The 19,705-nt window shown below is 39.3% G+C and overlaps 1 protein-coding gene across 5 annotated transcripts in view; it reads right to left on the bottom strand.

The window, feature by feature from the left end:
• The window catches only part of khdrbs2 (KH domain containing, RNA binding, signal transduction associated 2), a 142,218-nt gene that overhangs the window by 65,425 nt on the left and 57,088 nt on the right, over positions 1-19,705 (bottom strand). For all 5 annotated transcript variants that reach the window (XM_066680006.1, XM_066680003.1, XM_066680004.1 and 2 more), the window contains exons 4-5: positions 14,660-14,806; positions 1,733-1,860 (exon numbers count right to left, since the gene is read on the bottom strand). In XM_066680006.1, coding sequence (XP_066536103.1) covers positions 1,733-1,860; positions 14,660-14,806 — 275 coding nt within the window. The remainder of the gene's footprint in view (positions 1-1,732; positions 1,861-14,659; positions 14,807-19,705) is intronic.

Here is a 19,705-nt window from a genome sequence, read left to right as displayed (position 1 = left end):
CTTTTATGTAGCAAAATAAAATGCTGGCTACGGCAGCATTAGTGAAGGACAGATGTTTAGAGGCAGATTTTCATTTCATCTTCTCCAACTCAAAGGCACTACAAAGAATTCTGCCCTCATCAGCTCTATCTTTATCAAAGCACTAATGACTTTTACAGTAACGACTTCTAGGAGCAGCATAAGGAGGAGATCAAGGGGAGGTGGAGCACTGGTTTCTTGAGTGACGACAGAAACAAGCAATGGCGCTGTATTTGGACCCATTACCACCTGAGGTTGTGCAAGCTGTCACTGTGTCTGGGGAATTCGGGCTCTTCTGAGGGCTCTGCAAGCTGGGGCGAGCAAGGAATGCATGAAATATAAATTAAAGAAAGGAGCATGTTTAAGATATGAATGGCCTGAATAATGTATGATGATAAGTTTAAGATGCGCGTTTGATGAGTGGCAATTACAGTTTCATCTGATAACCTCATGCAATCCCTTTGAGCCCGAGGTGCTCAGGGCACTTTACTAATCAAGCACAGTGCAGATGTGTTGAGTGTAAAAATCTGGCTTTACTTGGGTAGGTCGCACTCAAACAAAGCTGCACTTCTCTCAGCTCTCTCACCTGTGATGAGTTCATTCTTTGATAACTGCCCTGAAAGGCTCTGAAGCGTGGAAAAGCACTGCATTTGAAAGGCATCAGCGATGATTTGAAAGATGAGCTCCGAGCCTGAAATATTTGTTCAAACCCGATGGATCCTGGCTATTCATGTCAGGTTTGCTCAGGTTCTGACATTATTTCTTGCATAATTGTCGAGCTCAGAATGGGCTGAAATCTCACATTCATGTTTCCCCTAGTCCAAATCCTAGGGTATTCAAGACCCTATTTAAAAATGGTTAGTTCACATCCGTCCACATCAGTCCAAGTCACATTATGCATATCGTCTCTGTCTAAAGCAAAATATAAGCTTTATAGAAGAAGGAAAACCTAAAAACATAAAAAGGTCAATGTAAAAAAGATTTAATTCCAAGTCATTTTGAAGCATTCCTATTGGTCCATTCATTATGAAATATTTACACTATGTGAAGGACAGCCTCTGTGTTGTTAACTAAAAATTGCAGACAAAAATGCAGATACATGTCTTTCACTAAAAATGAAGCAATTCCACAGTAGACTTAATTGGCACATTACCTAAACCTTACCTAAACTTTGGGTTGTATCAGACTGTATCGGACAATGCTTAACATTAACATGTTTGGGATGGAACCTTTTTAATACAGATTGTTGGATACATATTGACTGATGAATATATTATTTAAAGTGATATTGAAATGCTCAATTCTTGGAAAAAAGCCAGTTTGCAGTCTTTTTCATGCAATTACTGAATAAAAGAGTTAAGATTTTTTTGTCTGACCCCTCGTCATCACTGCTGATAGTTTAAATACGCCTGACCTTAAGGTCACTTAACAGACGCTATCATGAGGAACGTGGGTCTTCATTTTTCAGTATGTGGCTGCAGTCAGGATTTGGTGGATTTTAAATTCACATCTAAACTTTGCCAAAGATTGGCTTCTTGGGTCAAGCTTGGGACTAATGTTGGCTCAAACTCGTTTCTACTTTGATTACAGTTGTAAAGGGTGAAGCTGGGACCACTTCTGTCCGTTTGAACTCAAAGGCATTACTTTGTCTCAGAACAAACATTCGGTCCTGATTAAAGTTAAAGCAAGACATTGTGTGAAATGTGAAGTGTACCGTGTGGCGGCAGTGGTGGTGGGGCGTATTCCACGTCCTCTCACACTCCTCCCTCTGCTGGGGTCATCAGATCCGTTTAGATAGGACAGCTCACGCAGCTGTTCTTGTCTGATCTCATCGTTGTAGTCCTGTGAAGGGAGAAAGCAGAGATCGGAACATTAAAGTCAGTAGTTTAATCCGGCTCATAACAAATCCTGCGCAGTGTCTGTCAGCCACCACACGAGACTATAGATACACTCTTAAAGTGGTGGGGGAAATAAAAAGAAACAAATGATACACTGGGATGCACTTTTTTATTTATATATTTGCAGAAATCAATGTCAAAGTGCCTGAGCCTTAAATGCATTGCCAGATTAGCAGACTGTAGGCCAGGAGTTTTAAATGTGCTGCCAGGAAGTTTTTCTCTCTCCCCTCTGCAGCACCAAGCTGAGATAAAAAGCCTAAGCGGCGTATGCTAGTTCATCCTAAACGCCAAGGCACACTTCCACCAACTTTTTTTCTGTGAAGCGTTTTATTGGTTTTTAAACGCATTAGTCACGGCGGGTGTTAGACTAAGTGTGTTATATCAGAAGTTATATTTGTCCGCGCTTTGTTGCTGTAGCTGCCTGCTGCTCTCTAGCAGATGATGAATGGCGATTTTATGAACGGCGCACCACGCACTGTACTATTTCCCCCCACTCCATCACACTTAATTCATAAAATAATCCAGCCCAATATGGCTTGCAAATGATCAAACCCCAGGGAGAACTCCCATAATAAGCTCTATGTAGAGTCCTGACTACTCCAGCTTTACATTCAGTGAGTAACATCACAAGATGCTCACTGAACAACACTCTACAAGATATATTTGCTGAGGTATAAGCATATAACATTCTTTTATGTAGAAAAGAGGACAACCCAAGACATTTATTTTTAAAGTTCTGTATGACACAGAAAATGCTCCACTATTGTGTGGTAAACAACAGTTTTCAGTTCTATGTACTAACATTTTCACTGAAATTCTGGTGTGATTTCTTCATCTTTTTCTCAGTTACAATCGCTTGACAGATTAAGGGTGGACAGAAACAACAGATCTGAAGAAGCGGAGCTTGATTTTCTGATGTCTCTGAAAATGCTTCCCTCCCGTCCTGACTACTCCACACATACACACTAAACCTACCTACTCTGTGGTGGTCCTGACATTTGAAAAGCAGGGTGAAATGGGGATAAGAAAGTACGCAGAGAAACAAATGGACTACAGTTTGTAATTGTAGAACTACAGAGTGCTCCTATATGGTCCGTGCAGATGAGTGCAGATACAAGGTAGGCGTTCCAAATCCTGTGAGTGTTCAGTGCATATCTCTTTTTTAAATAGTACAGAGGACAAAAATGATGGAAAGACACAAAGAGATGGCTTATTAACTTTGCTCAACACCAGCTATCAGCGCATTGTTTCGAAAGAATACGACGACTTCCTGCATTTATAAAGTCCCCTTCTCTCATTTGATTGAACATGACAGGGCCCTGAATCACAAGGCCGATTACAGCGTGGATAGCGCTTATTTTATTATCTTGTCAGTGCCACAGGCAGATAAACGGGGCCCTCATTTCCACAAACCACTTATTCCCCTTCCTGTTTGCCGTAACAGCTGGGCACAGGCAAATATTAGAAATGGCAGTTAGATGAGAGTGGCCTTTTCATGGAGATCCAGTCAACAATCAATAAGGGCCGTGCAGCTTGGGATTTTAGAACTTGAGTGGTCCGCTTTCTCTTCATTTCGGTTCAATCCATTCCCTTTCATGTGTTTGCTTGGTTTATTATTATTTTCCAGAACTCCCCTGACCTAATCATAATTTATGCAGATTGACTTGGCCGTTTACTGAGCCAAACATCATGGGAAGATCACGCTATAAAACACAGCCCTATAAAATGTACAGTATAATAATTATTATACCCTACTCATGATTGGATGTCTATTTGTTGTTATGACATCTATATACAACATTCCGTATAGACTACACTTTGAGTTGTTTCATTCATAGACACAACAGAAAATTATTATTGTTTTGGCATCAGGGAATAGTTGATTTATGCCACACTGCGTAATACCTACATGGCGCTTTTGCCGCGTGCTTCACAAGCACAGATTGGACAGAGACTCGTCAACCACAATGAAATGCAGACATCCAGCACAAACTAGCCATTAGTAACATCTCCTACCTACAGCAGAGATCACATTTTTATCTGACTCACAATGGCAGCATGTAATACTACCCTGTGATCTTTTGAGGATGTCCACACATTCCTTGGATTGGTGGCCAGTGAAAGAATCCAATAAGAGCTTTACAGTGTGACAAGAAGCAAAAAATCTATTCTGATCTGTTTGAACTGATGTGTGGCTAAGTTGTGTTCAGCCCTAAAACAACAACAATATCAGACAAATACACAATAATTAAACAGCATTTAACATCACCAAAACAGGTGTTGTCACAGCTCCAGGGGCCTGGAGGTTGTGGGTTCGATTCCTACTACGGGTGACTGTCTGTGAGGAGTTGGTGTGTTCTCCCCGTGTCCGATGGGTTTCCTCCGGGTGCTCCGGTTTCCTCCCACAGTCCAAAAACACACAGCGGTAGGTGGATTGGCGACTCAAAAAAAATATCCGTAGGGGTGAGTGTGTGAGTGAATGTGTGTGTCTGTGTTGCCCTGTGAAGGACTGGCGCCCCCTCCAGGGTGTATTCCCGCCTTGCGCCCAATGATTCCAGGTAGGCTCTGGACCCACCGCGACCCTGAATTGGATAAGCGGTTACAGATAATGAATGAATGAATGAATGAAAACAGGTGTTGTGGTTTCCAAAGCCTGCGGTTACCATTAGTAACTGTGTTATTTGACATTACTGGCTACATTTTGTTGGGGGCGGAGCTGTGTTAGTGGGGACCTGTGGTAGTGGAAAACCAACCAGGTAAATTCATAAAAATAAATATGCTTCAAAGGGTTTTTTTTGAGTGATGCCATAGAACAACCAGTTTTGGTTCCATAAAAGTCCATTAGTGTTGTGAGTTTGAAGAAAATTTTACAGGTTTTAAAATCCATCACTCTACGTTAAACTTTATGAAACCAAATGTAGTTCCTCCGTGGCATTGCTCACAGAACCTTTTGTAGCACCTTTGTTTTTAAGAGTGTAGCAGGTACCAAAAAGTGAGTAGAACTAAATAGAGTAAAGTAGGCACCACAGAGTGGACAATCACCCATACTATATCCAGTTATTTCCTTAACACCTATTCGCAGTGTCCCAATTGGCAGTAATTTCATCTACTGGCTCACAATATTGTGACGTGTCATTGATGTTGGGCATGTATTTGATATGTAATTAATGTGGTTAAAAGGCAGAGAAGTCATAGCTTTTTATTCTGTTGTTGACACAATGTGTCATTAACTACAAAGCACATGAGTAGGAATATAAATCACATATGGATTGCCTTTATTATTACTCCATCATTACTTTAAAAAACTGTGATAAGCTGTTAATACTCCAAACTATGCTCTGAATGCCCTCATTCAGAAAAAAATAAAATAAAATAAGGAAAGAAAGAAAACCAGCATCTCCAACAATACAGAAAGCCTTGCACAAAATGTCTAAAGTGATTGAACATGGAAGCACACAGAAAGCCCTGATCCTACTCTGATTTATTTCAGTGTGCCTACTCACTGTCCACTCCATCAGACACAACTATTGTGTCGGTCCACATTGTAGATGGGCCATCAGAGAGAGTAGCACATACATAGCTGCACAGTTTGTGTAAGTCTTCCTCTAGCCCTTCATCAGTGGTCACAGGATGTTGTCCACAGGACACCTCTGGCAAGATATTTTGAGTTGTGGACTTATCTTAGTCCAGTAAATGCATTGAGAGGTTTAAAGACTCCAGCTGCACTGCTCTGTCAGACCCATTTTAGCAGCACAACACACACTAACAAACCACCACCATGTCAGTGTCACTACAGTGCTGAAAAGGGTCCACTCAAATAATGCCTGATCTGTGATGCTGTGGTGGGTCCTGACCACTGAAAAACTGGACGAAATGGGGCTAACAAAGTCTGCAGAGCAACTGCTAAAGTCTGTAATTGTAGAACTATTACAGAGAATGCACCTGTATGGGAAGAGGAGCTGAAAAAATGAATAAAGCTTATAGCAACAAGGTCATTTTAAGGTTATGGCTGATTTGTATATATTGTATATACAAAGAATGTCAGTGCTGAAATTTCAGTGCATTTTAGTGCTGTGCTAATGAGCTAACTAAAGCTAACTAAAACAAACTGAAACATTGAAAATGAACCTGCTTATCCAATAACAAGTTACGTTTTTAATGGCGTGATCAAGCTGTCTCCTTTTACCTAAAATGGCCTCAGGCACAAATAATTTAATTTCTTATTTTTGCCCTTTATCTTAGACACTGAAGACTCAAATGAGTTGTGGAAGGAAATGCATTTCATGCAAAACAGATGTAATAGATATCTTGATGGATTCATCACACTAGGCATCTGATGGCAAAGTTAATTAGCTTCCGAAGCGGATGTGAATGGCAATGGCGCTGCATTGAGTCAGTAAACAAACAGAGAGCCCAGAAGCTCAGGGTCAGATCAAAACCCTGTAAACACTTGCTTTAGACAAGTTATCCATTGTGGCCCACGTCATAAGATGCAATTGAAAGCAAAACACAAGACACAATCTCACATATTATTAAGATTGTTCACTTGCAGGGGCAAGAATTTTCAGCCTATGGATGTCTATTGCTGTTGCTGCCTGATTGCAGAGAATATGCTCACCCAGTGCTTATTTAAAGGCTTTACAAATTCTATTTCTGCCACAGTGCTGGGTCCTGGTGCTATCAGGCATGCTGTGATATTTTTTTTCATTGAAATTCTTGGCAGTAAATCAATGTGAGACTTTGTGACAACTGTTGATTCTGCTAATGTTATAAATACTTTAACATTGTCTTTTCAGTACAAATCTGTTGTAAAAACTGTTGCATAATATTTTGTTTTTCAAGTTCATTCAAACCCTTCACTAGCCCTCTACTCCCCCCTTTACCTGGCAGCAGATAATTAATAAAATGTGATACTGAAATCCCAATAGATCCCTCAGCTAGTTACCATTAAAGTAACATTAGGTAAGGCTTGATTTTTGTGCTCCTGGGTTCCCCCTACAGTTCACTCATTCATTGTCTGTTGCGGTGGGTTCAGAGTACAATAATTCAATATCAATATATAATCATAATATAAAATGTTTCAATATCAATTATATACATTTTTATACACATTTTAAATATTTTAATATATATTTTTACAACATCTGTCACTGACTGAGTTAGTTCATTTAAAAATATTAATACTGACAAAGCCAAGAGGTTTTGTTTGTTGGTGATGCCATGTTTATTGAAGTTCTTTGCAGTTTTTTTGTGGCACTTTTATTGTTCAAATCAGTATCAGAATAATGATTGAAATAAACAAATCCATATCGTCCAGCTCTAGTCCAGAGCCTACCTGGACACAACAATGGGCGCAAGGCAGGAACACACCCTGGAGTGGGTGCCAATCCTTTGCAGGGCAACAAACACTTACACATTCACTTACACCTATGAAAATTTTGAGTCGCCAATCCACCTACCAACATGTGTTTTGGACCGTAGGAAGTAACAGGAGCACCCAGAGGAAACCCACGCTGACACAGGGAGAACATACCAAACTCCTCACAGAAAGTCACCCGGAGTGGGGCTCAAACCCACCACCGCAGGACCCTGGAGCATCACATCCCCCTACAGTTGCAGAATATAGTTCACTTTTACAGCACTGTCCTGAAATCAAGAAAGATATGGGAGGGTATGAGGTGTTTTACTAACCTCCTCCAAAAGTCACATAGTGCCGATTCTGCAGTGCTGAGCCTGGAGTAGCAAACAGCATAGAGGCTCTATTCTGCCCTTTACAGGTCAATGAATAATTTTAAGCTAAAAACACTACCTAGATTTCCTTTAAGTTAATCTAAAAAATGTGGAATAAAACATTGCACTCTGATAAAATCAGTGTATTTTAAATTCCAGGTATAGAAGAAGCATTCTTGACTTCTGTATGCTCAGCAGTGAATGGCAGGTCAGTGGGCAAAATACACTGATGTGGTCTCCAATGGTGGTGATCGGAAATTTAAATAGGAATTTTATCAGAAGGCAGAACACAGCAAACTTGCAGCAGCACTATTAACATTAAGTGGATGGGAATGTTTTCTTCTTGGCACACAATGGACCTCCTGATAGCAATGTAGCATCATTTAAAGCCACAGTCATGTTGGTATTGTTACTGACCCCAAAAATCCATTTTTGGTCGCAATATAACCACCTTCTAACAGATATTTTCAAGATAAAGTACCTTCAAGTTACTTTAAGCTGGTTCCAGGATGTGTTCAAGGTGCTTCAATGTTCACCAGTAGAACACCTTCGGGTCGACCGATACAATACAATTCAATCTATAAAGACTATTTCCAGCATATTGTTGAACCCATGCCTTGCAGAATTAAATCTTTTCTACCAGAAAACAAGATTTCTACCCAGAATCAGAATGGGTTTCGTAATGTAGTGGCTGGAATACCCTTGGTTTTGGAGGCTTATTAAAATTATTACGGCCCAGGTCTCTAGACCAATCTGCCATAAAGCAGAAGCCTGTATAATGGAATGCATAGCTTTTTAGCAAAAAGATAGACTGTCATATTATTCTGGCTTCCTACACGAGCTACTCAGAAGCCCTTGACATTCTTGGAACAGCCACTCTTGCAAAGAGACGCACACATCTGCCTGAAATTTGCCAACTCATGGCACTCATCCCGGCTTTAGACTGTCTGCCTCCAACCAGGCAACAATCTCAAAATAAGAGCCACTTGCATGCTGCCGTAAACTCAATATACAGCAGCCAAGACATGTTATTACCAAAATTATCATATCTCACACCTCACAAAAGCAGTGAATACATTTAATATACGTGCACTTGTAGAAACACAAGAAATGAATACATGCAGTCTGCTGTTATGTCTTTGTTTGAGGAAAAAAGAGCTCTCCGGTGTGTAGCGGAATCAATTGTTGAGAACACTTTCAAAGAAATATATTGTCTTGGATAATTATACAGTGACAGTTAAAAGTCCTGAACTGAATGTACTTGACACAGATGTGTACATGATTTGCACATAAACAGTTTTCATTCTTTCACAATACCTCTATTAAAACAAATCATTTTATTCATTTATAATCTCAACCCACATATGTATCAGATTAAGTCCCATTTCACTCCTTAGCCCAACCACTTAGCCCCTCCCCTCTGTTTTGTCTAGAGGTGGGTGTGTCACGATTCTTGTTGGGAAAGAGAGGCAGGGAGAAGGGTTAGGGTTAAATACGCCCATGAAGCTGAGATATTTCAGAGACACACTTTGTGAAACACTGGAAAGATGCAAGAGACCGAAGAACCCACATGACCATATATTCTCTTTTAAAAACTATCACAATCATTTTATTATCTTAGTTTAATGTAGTTTCAATTTATCATTGCTCTTTACTATATAACAAGCTTAACAAATTCCTAGGAGCATGTTGATATCTAGGTATTTAGCTAGTAGATCTCCAGTTAAACTTGAAATGGTGACGCATTTACATTCTGGCACCTGATGCTACTGCAACATTTAAGGTGGAACTGGAAGGTTAAAAAAAGCTGCCAAATAAGAAGCTGAACTCAGATTCATATCACAGATGAGTATGTTGTGGCTGATAATATGCGATTATCAAACGTGTCTGAAGGCATATGGTGGCCTAAATTTAACAAAAGTCCGGCTACGCTCCTCTGATATCACTGCAGACTGACAGAGCTGCCTCCAAAGCACTACTATTAGCCTAGGAATTAAGCACTGTTGTTGTTTATTTGTGTTTTGATGATGTATCAGGCTCTTGAAAGGTCGCCTCATTTCAAAGGGGAAGGTTTAAACCACTATACGTTGTATCTCAGTTTCAAGGTGTAAGATGACACCTGAAAACAAGGGGTAGGTAGGGGTTAAAATTAGAAATGGGATTCTCCCTTAATCGTTAGGGTTAGCAGTCTACTGCAGTAACTGTATTTTGTATCAGTCTGTTCAGAAATATGATCCTCTAAATGAGTTAAATGCAGCTGCAGTGGCAGCAGCCACACTAATGTATAGTAAAGCTAAACGATTAATATTTTATACTTGAATCCAAATTTGAAAAAGTGCAATATTAAAATCACAAGAGTCGCAGTGTTAATTATCCAACACTGTTCAACGCTGCCTTAAGATTTCCATGGGGAAACAGAACTTAATAATGCAGAGCTTATGAACTAGCACTTCGGCTTTATTTATAGAAAATAATCACATTTTAATCATAATGGCAATATTAAGCAGCAAAATTATAATTAGACCTACCCTATGATCAAAAGCTTGTGGACACCTGCTTATCCTGCACTGCACCTTAATAGGAACTGTCTCCCCCCACTGTATTAACAGCTAAACATCTATAGAAAGCCTTTTTTTTCAAAAGACAGTAGAACATTGCTGTAAGGGTTTGATGATATTCTGCCGTGAGGTCAGGCCCCGATGTTAGATGATTAGTTCTGGATCACAAACAACTCTCCTTCTACTCATTTCAATGATACTGGGTTATGCTTCATTACATTCAACGTTCAACTGTGACAATCCTTTAGACCCCAAGGCGCTTCGTACCCTTCCAGTGAACACTTGACATTGGGAATGATGATCTAAGGCAATTTTAAGATGCAGCTCTTCAAGTTTTCAATGTGCAAGAAAAACATGTATTTCCATTTTATGTAGAATTTTGAGTTTACTGTTTGCTGAATTCTTTGAACACTATCTATCATTCACATTGTGTGAAAAATTCACGATGAATGGAACAATAGAAATGCTCCAAACATGGAATAAAATCGTTTAAATTTATATTTAATTTTTAAATATAATGAAAGTTAAGAAGAAGAAAGAAGAAGAAAGTTCTATGAAGTTACATTTTGAAGATACATGTTTTCCTTTGGACAGCAATGATATACATTGTTTATTTACCTGTGGACAACGTTCATGATGACAAAAAATTCTTTAAGCATGCTAATGTTTTTTAGTGCACATTATTCTATACGCAACCACCATCTTGAATGAAGAACCCTCAAAAAAGTGTGTAGTAAATGCAGCTGAGTGTTTTGCCACATCACCACATACCCTCTATATGTGCATAAGGTCATCACACCCAATGCCAACCATGGGCAAGAGGAGTATAATGGTACTTTTTTACTGCATGGAACCTACATGACTCTACACGACTCAGCACAGCTCTTTTGCTTTTCCATTGGCCAAATATGGTCCCTGGTCCCTGAAACTGTGTAGGTTTTCAGTCCATGCTCCCTTGGGTTTCCAACCGTGCCAAGTAGGTACTAAATGGTGATGTGTAAATCCTGCTGAGCGCTGATTGGCCAGAGAGACGTGTCTATCACCACGAAATGCAGAGCTCATTCAAATCCAGCACAAACTGCCACTTGTTAAGTCTATTAAGTTACAGCAGCTTTCACATTGATTTTGATCTTACTCACAACAGCAGCTCGTAACGTAACCTCGAGGTGTTCTGATCAAGTAAAACTGATCTGTGAGAACTGGGGCACGGAGCCATGTTTAGTCCAAAATACAAGAACAACACAATGCACGATGAGTATGCAGCGGCTAAATTTACAGCTGTCGTTGTTGTGGTTTTCAAAGCCAGTGATTCCTAGAGTTGGGGTTTTGCAACATTGTCGACTCCATTTCGCGGGGGAGCCCTGCCATTGGAAAAGCGACAAGGTTTAAGTGAGCCAAGCTGTGTCGAGTCGAGTCGTGTAGAGTCAGATGGTGGAAAAGCACCATAAATACTCTTCGGTACCAGGCTGTGGAGCATTGTGAACTGCATTTTTAGTAATGAACATTCATTCATTCATTATCTCTAACTTCTTATCTAATTCAGGGTGAAGGTGGGTCCAGAGCCTACCTGGAATCATTGGGCACAAGGCGGGAATACACCCTGGAGGTGGCGCCAGTCCAGCCAGGGCAACACACACACACAGACACACACTCGCACATTCTCACCTACGGACACTTTTGAGTCACTAATCCACCTACCAACGTGTGGGGTATTTTTTTAGACTGTGGGAGGAAACCCACACGAACACAGGGAGAACACACCAACTCCTCACAGACAGTCACCCGGAGCGGGAATCGAACCCACAACCTCCAGGTCCCTTGAGCTGTGTTACTGCGACCCTACCTGCTGTGCCACCGTGCCGCCTCTAGTAATGAACAAGCACCAATTAATAATTTGGGGTTAAAAAAATTAGTACCTGATCTCACTAATGTTCTCAACGCGGGATGCAATCAAAACCTCACTGAAACCTTCCAACAAGAGTCTAACAGCTGATATAAAGCTGATTGCTTTAGTTTGAGGGTGGAATCATTATTTATTAAATAAGCCAGAACTGCACAGGTTTCACAGTGGCAACCTGTGGTTTACATTCTTGGGTCTCAGCAATAATGTAATCCAAGTCTTAGCCCTGTATGCTTAGTTGCTTAGTCCAGTTTGGCCACCAGCCACATCATCATGTAAATTCCGCTGATTTTGTTTTAATATCGTCCATATGCTTTTATGGTCATGACCTTACAAAATATAAGCGGTGAAATGTAAATTCAGTGTGTCGTAAGCACACTGAATTAAAAAAAAAGAAAGAAAAAAAAGAAAAACAGGAAAAAGGGAATGGGAAGACATTACAAGTGTTTGACGTGTCAAGCCTTTGGACCTTAGAGTGTCCCCATCTGTTTGAAATAAATGTCCAGTCTATAGCGAAGGCGGTGAAAAGAGGGAATCCGACACAATGCTCTAAGAGGTGAGGCCAGGTCCAGTGCAGTGCTGCTGAGGATGCTGAGGCTAAGGCTATGCAGTAAAGCCCAGGGCATGACAGGTAAAGCAGCATGAGAGTCTCTCCCTCTCTGAATGTCTTTCTCCCTGAGGCCAAAACCTCACTCAGTAGCGCCCATATTTACAGTCTAGACCATGCACACATATACAGTAGGTACATTAATTATTGGTAAATGCTCCAGGCTGAAGGAAAGAAAGTGCCTCACAGGGCTTCCCCCTCCCCCATTCTCCATTGCTTATTAACGTTTGAATACATTACGCTTCTTGTTAGGGCCCTACATGGAAAGAAATGCTGAGAGGTGCTTTTTCTCCACTCTTTGCAAATCCGTGCCAAACTCCGGCAATATATGGAAATGTCTTATGAAGAAAATAAAAATCTCAGTGGAAAGTGAATAATAAACAGTGGTCACTGGTGCTTATGAAAAATTACAGACATTAGTAAATATTGTGACTGTCAAATCAAAACCTTCCCACTAGGACTCATTATATATTTATATATGCCATATACATGAGCATTTTGTGAAGGGTGGACCACAAGGAATGGACCAGAATGTACTTGGAACCAAATCTTGTTACAAACATCAAACACCAGAGGCTACTTTTCATTTCTTGGCCATTAACTACAATTAATTCATATTCAGTTAATATTTCTAAGGAGATTATATACAGTATCAGTCAAATGTTTGGACACACCCACTCAGTGAGGGTTTCCTTTTTTTGGGCCATATCCACGTATTGTGAATGTACAGTACCAGTCAAAAGTTTGGACATCTTCTCATTCAATGGTTTTTATTTGTTTTTCTATTATCTTCTACATTGTAAATGAATATGGAAGACATTAAAGAAGGAACACATATGGAATTATGTAGTAAACAAAAAAATTGTTAAACAAAGCAGAATATGTTTTATACTTTTTAGCTTTAATGACAGTTTGGCACACTCTCTGCGTTCTCTCAATCAGCTTCATGAGGTCGTCACTTGGAACGGTTTTCAGTGAACAGCTGTGGCCTCGTCAAGATTTAATTTGTAGAACTGCTCGCCTTCTTAATGTGTTTGAGACTGTAACTTTGGTTGTGCAGAGGTAGGGGCTGGTACACTGCTCTATACAGTGAATAGCCCTATTCCATCAATGACTAATGAGAAGACGTGTCCAAACTTTAACTGGTACTGTATATATGAGATAATCCTCTTGCATAAGGAAAAGGAAGGTCCAATGCAATAACTGTAAGAACAAGCTTAATGCTAAAAGATACAGACAGATTCGGACTCTTAACTTGGCAAACCACCAAAAGTCTTGGCAGTAAAAAAAAAGCACTTAAAGACAACATTCATGATTGTAATCAATCAGAAGGTGTTTCCTTGCCATTTACGAGCTCTACAGTCTGTTTACGGGCTGGAAACCGGTCTAATGTGCTTACAGTTTGTTTGGGCTTTTTTTCATTTTCAGACACTGGGGCTTCGTAAAAGACATTAGACAGGTTTCCAGCACAAAAACAGACTGGAGAACTACTAAATGGTGAGGATCTTCTGGATTGTATAAAGTGTTCTTTGATTACAATTGTGAACGTCGCATTTAATCATCAGTTTGAGTGTATATCAAAGGTGTTATAATTTCAGAAACACAAATTTGTATTGCAAGCTTGTTACAACATCTAAGGGTGACAAGAATGGAACACAACACAAAGTATATTTCTCAAAAACTACATTAAAAATAAAATAAAATTAAAAAATGTCCAAGCAAGCTCTGTCTATACTACGCACTGACTTCACATGTCTCTTCCTCATGCCGTGCTTAACCACATGCTTAACCACCCAAACGGTTTTTCAATTAGCAAATCGAAAGTAGTGGCTGAGCTAGAGTTGGAGACTTAATCAGAAAAGTGGAGCAAAGTGAAGCTCATGTTCAGCTCGCTCTTCCCCTACAGGAGTTAAGAGTAAATGAAAAAAAAAGGTCTGAATGAACTTACAGGAACCAGGAATTTCTTAATCTCCTCCAAGGCATGGCTCATGCGGGAATAGGCCTCTCCAGGTGGTGCAAAGACTTCAATTAAAACATGGAGATCATTGCTCAAATGGGCATATTTCGCCTCCCCACTTTTCCTCAGCTCTTCTTCCTGGAAATGAGAAACATTTTTGGTCAGATCACTCTGTTTCTGGTCGTGCAGGAATGAGAAAAAGGTATGGTGGCCCTGACCATTTGTCACGCTGGAGAGATGACTCTTTTCTCAGGGCAGTTTGATAAACTGAATTTCAGCACATATGCTGAATACGCTGATGAAAAGCACCATCATTTTTGCTGAGTCATTTCCAGTCATCATAGTTTAGAAAGTGAGTTGAACATTAGGTTTCATTACTCATGAACAAACGAGTGATGTCTGCAAACAAACAGCGCAAAAATATTTGATTTTAAAAAACACATGATAAAACACTGTGATATAGTGCTGGGAAATTGTGCAGTGATCATTTCATGCCGAATAATACGCTCAAACCAAAAACAAAAAAAAGTCACTGTTGAGAGCTATTGAAGAGCAATAAAGTGCTGCAAACTCCTCTCATATTAAATTCTCTCTGGGGAGGAGGAATAAGAAGGATATATCTGTTTCCAGCTTCCCGAGTAGCTCTGATTGCTGAAGGTCATCAGTAACTATTCTTCAGAAAGCTCATAATTATTGCAGCCTGAATTACCTTCTCATGTTGATTACCTTTGGCTGGAGCTTGTACTCAGGGTCTGAAGGGCTCTGATGGCAGGGGTTTTCACAGATGTTTGATCTATGTTCCACACCCCTGCAGCCTCTTCATTTCTGATTAACACTAACTGATAACTGATGCGATGTCAGTAAAAAGTGACCCAATCACTTCATTTCCACCACGCACCACTTCAAAAGAAGGTCAGAAGACACTTATTATACAAGTATTTCACTGTAAATCTTTGTTAGTGTTATTTAAGAGCTTATGCTACAAGGGCTCAAACGTGACCTGTTAAAGCAGTACTTAACTGGCTGCTCATGAATCAGCAAAGTACTCTCAATGTATGTATTATACTCTACAGCACTTTATAGTCATTTTACTGTCATTTTCAAGCATCAAAAAAAGCAAGGGCAACCCGTACACTTTTATCAAGGACTGTGACGCTTTGGCCAATCAAAAATGACCCAAATACTAGTGGTTGTATACAGTAAAGTGTATATGAATAAGTTTTAAAGCACTTTTGTGTAATGTATAATTGTAATAATAAAATTCAAACATTACTCTACCTTGTCGTTTTATGGTAATTTTTGCATAGCATTAAAATGACAATTGTCACTTCATTAAAAATAAATCATATATATTTGGATATAATATTATACCAAAGAACAGAACAAATCCAGGCACATGGACATTTTTGTTGATGCAGCTCCTAATGAATACAGTGTTGAGCAAATTATTGCTTGCCATTTTGAAGCTACTTAATTATGCGATTTTATGTTGAATAAAAAGACAATTGTAATTTTTAATATTACCCAAATTACCATAAAATACCAAAAGAGCCCAAAAACTATCTGGTGTCATTTCAACCTGGTGTCATTTACATGCATCACTCTCATAAACCCAGCATGAAACACAACAGTTTATTTCTAAGTGATCAAGAGAGGTTGGCACACAGAAATGTAAGCTAACAATGAACAGTGATTGTGGAGCATTGGAACCACATTCTCTGAAGTGATGGATAATCGTTCATTACCATTCATTCACTCATTGTCTGTAACCACTTATCCAGTCCAGGGTCACGGTGGGTCCGGAGCCTACCTGAAATCACTGAGTGCAAGGTAGGAGTGAGGCCAAAGTCCTTCAAAGTGCGACACACACTCACACATATGGACACTTTTGAGTCGCCAATCCATCTACCAATATGAAACCCAGAAGAAACCCACGCAGACATTGGGAGAACACACCTCACAGACAGTCACCCAGAGCTCGAACCAACAACTGGAGCTGTGTGACAGTGACACTACCTGCTGCACCAAAATGCACCCATTCATTAACACTGGAATCCAATCTAATTCAGGGATGATTTGGAGTGGCATTTGTGATCAAGAACTAAACACCTAACGTAAGTTTGTGACCTCACTAACGCTCCTGTGGCATCGAGTAATCACAGAAACATTCCAAAATGTTGTAAAGTCTTCTTGTTAAAACAGAAGCTCTTACTGTAGCAAAGAATGTGCAAATGAGATATTATTAATACACTTCCTTTCAGAAGTTATGTTGGATAATCAGCTGCCTTTTATTGTATTTCATTATGGTTTGAATTGATGGAGTTGTTTCTGTTTGCACAGTCTTCTTTTGTAGAAAGGAATAAAAGAACCTTGATTTAATATAGAACTATGTAATTACATTTAAACAGTACTGTAAAGTGTAGTTACAGTGTAGTAATAATTGATGACTGGGTTAATGTGGTAAATTTTATTGTAATGAGTACAGTTGGAGAAAACTGGCACATTTACCTCCTGGTGATTATTATGGATAGGGCCTGATAAATAAATAATAAAGAATATTAGAGCTTCTCTCTCTATGAACATCAATTAGCCATAACATAAAACTTACCACCTTGTTTTTACACTCAGTGTGCATTGTATCAGCTCCACTGACTTTGTAGTTCTGCAAAAACAGACTGTAGTCCATCCACACAAACTGTGCAGATGAGCTACATCTACAAGGTGATCCAAGGTGTCTCCAGTGAATGGGAACAGTGTTTACAAACTCCAGAAGCACATCAGTGTCTGATCCACCCATGCTAGCGCAACATGCAAGAACACCCCTGTTACTGCAGCACTCTGTGGTGGTCCTATGGGGGCTCTGATCATTTAAGAACAGGGTGAAATATGGCTAACAAAGTATGCAGAGGAACAGACTGACAGAAAATGCACCTCAGTGGTCAGTGGAGGTAATAATAATACATAGATAACTCATGTGTGCAAAATGGCTCCCTATACACTATTCCGTATATTACACACTATATAGTGCACAATTATAGGGAACTTAATTCAGGAGGGTGATGAACGATTTTGGACACTACCCCATGCTGGTTTTAACCAAACAACACAATGGATTATGGGTATCCACTATCCACAAGTGAACAGATGCTTTATGGGTTATACACTACTACAAAATGGCGACCCCACAAAATAACGCACTACATAGTGTGTAGGGCATGGTTTCTGTTTATACACAGTGAATGACATTGCATAGGAGGACGTTTTAATGTTATGGCTGTATTTGTCTTATATTGAGGAAGCGCAAGGTGTTACCTCATGGAGTAAAAAGCGAGAAAGAAATTGTCTGCTGAGACACAAGACGAGTATTTGCTTTATTTCCCCATCTTCTCAGAGGCAGAGGAACTTTCACTTCACTGACATTTTCCTGTCTCGAGTCTGAGTGCTTTAAATTTCCTTTTATGTCAGTCCACGAGCAAAGCGCTCTGTTGTTTTAAAAGCCGAGTGTGTCTTCCAGGATAAGTTTCAAAAGGTGCTGAAGTGAGTGTGTCTAAGTGTGCCAGAGCCCTCCACAAATATGACATAATGACAAGTGTTTCCTACTTTTTATTTATTCTCAATGTGTAAAAAGAGGTACATGCCGCTCTGACTGCTACAGGGTACATCTACAGTATCAGTGGGCAGCTTTGGGCTCTTTTTTGAATGTCAATCACTCGCCCTATCGCTTGGCTCAGAGATCACTGAATAGAAGTCTCTACAAAATGACCAAGACCAAAAATCATAAGTATCAAACACTAATTTTGCTTTACTGTACACATACTATACCCATATCCTAAGGGTTCAGTCAGTGATGAGGGTGACTATCCTCCTTCTATATGAATTAACAGATCAATAAAGAAAAGATAAGAAAATGCATTAAATTAAATTCCTAATAAGAATATCTTCCTTTTTAACAAATCCTGATGTGATTTTGAATGAAAGATTTCAACATACACTTTAAAGAAAATTCTCCACTTCAAAGAGCTACGAGTGAGAAATAATTAAGGTTAAATTATGTCACACTTTTGTTCTCACTGGGAATAACTGACTTCAAAGGGTTTAAGAGCCTGGATTGGAATAGGATGTGGATGTGATTTGAACTGATCATGAGGCTCATAGGGAGAAATGGTGAAGGGAAAGTGAATTTTGTCCTCACTCTCTGCCCATGTGCTGCTTAGTTAAGCTCAGGGAGAGAGACACACACAGGCATGAAAACTTCACTGCTCTGACTTTACACATAAATTATGCATCTTGTTTTGACTGAAATCTGTTTTTGTTGCAAAACTGTATCAGAAGCAAAGCAGCCACTTCTGTGGCTTAGTGTCGGGCAGACAGCAGGCAGAGGAGAACAGCAAGGCAGCAAAATCAGGCAGAAGTGCGTTACGTAAGATCATTATGTCTCAATCAGGACATTTTTATATCAGCATAAAATGGAAAATATCAGCGTTAACATACTCTACTCTATATTAGTTAAGTAAGAATAAAGGAAAACTGCTTCAACTTTCCTGTGTCTGCTTCGGAGTTAAGAACAGTCTTAAAACTATGGGAAGAAAAAGTGTTGTTGTTGTTGTTGTTGTTGTTATTATGATAAAAAAAGATAATATTACTACTACTACTGCTAATACTACTACAAATAGTAGTTTAAAATAATAATAATAATAATAATAATAATAATAATAATAATAATAATAATAGAAACCAATGTTCTTCCAGTAGTTTTAAATAAAGATCATTTGATTTTCTTAGAATTATAATTAGAAACACTTTTTTTAGCCACTGTACTTGTACACAGAGTTTGTTCTCAACATTTAACTCAAACATGAAACATGAATCCTAGAAGTATATATTGTATCTGAATTGTTCATTTCCGTGACCCTGAATTGGATAAGGGGTTACAGATAATGAATGAATGAATGAATGAATGAATGACTTAATGGATGAATGAATGAATGAATTGTTAAAGTCTTTAAAACAGTTTAAAGCTGTGAAAAAATCTGAGTG

The sequence above is a fragment of the Hoplias malabaricus genome, chromosome 8, assembly GCF_029633855.1.
Source record: "Hoplias malabaricus isolate fHopMal1 chromosome 8, fHopMal1.hap1, whole genome shotgun sequence".
In the NCBI taxonomy this organism is placed as follows: Eukaryota; Metazoa; Chordata; class Actinopteri; order Characiformes; family Erythrinidae; genus Hoplias; species Hoplias malabaricus.
Note: the sequence above shows the minus strand (reverse complement) of the source record. Positions and strands in the feature narration are given on the sequence as shown.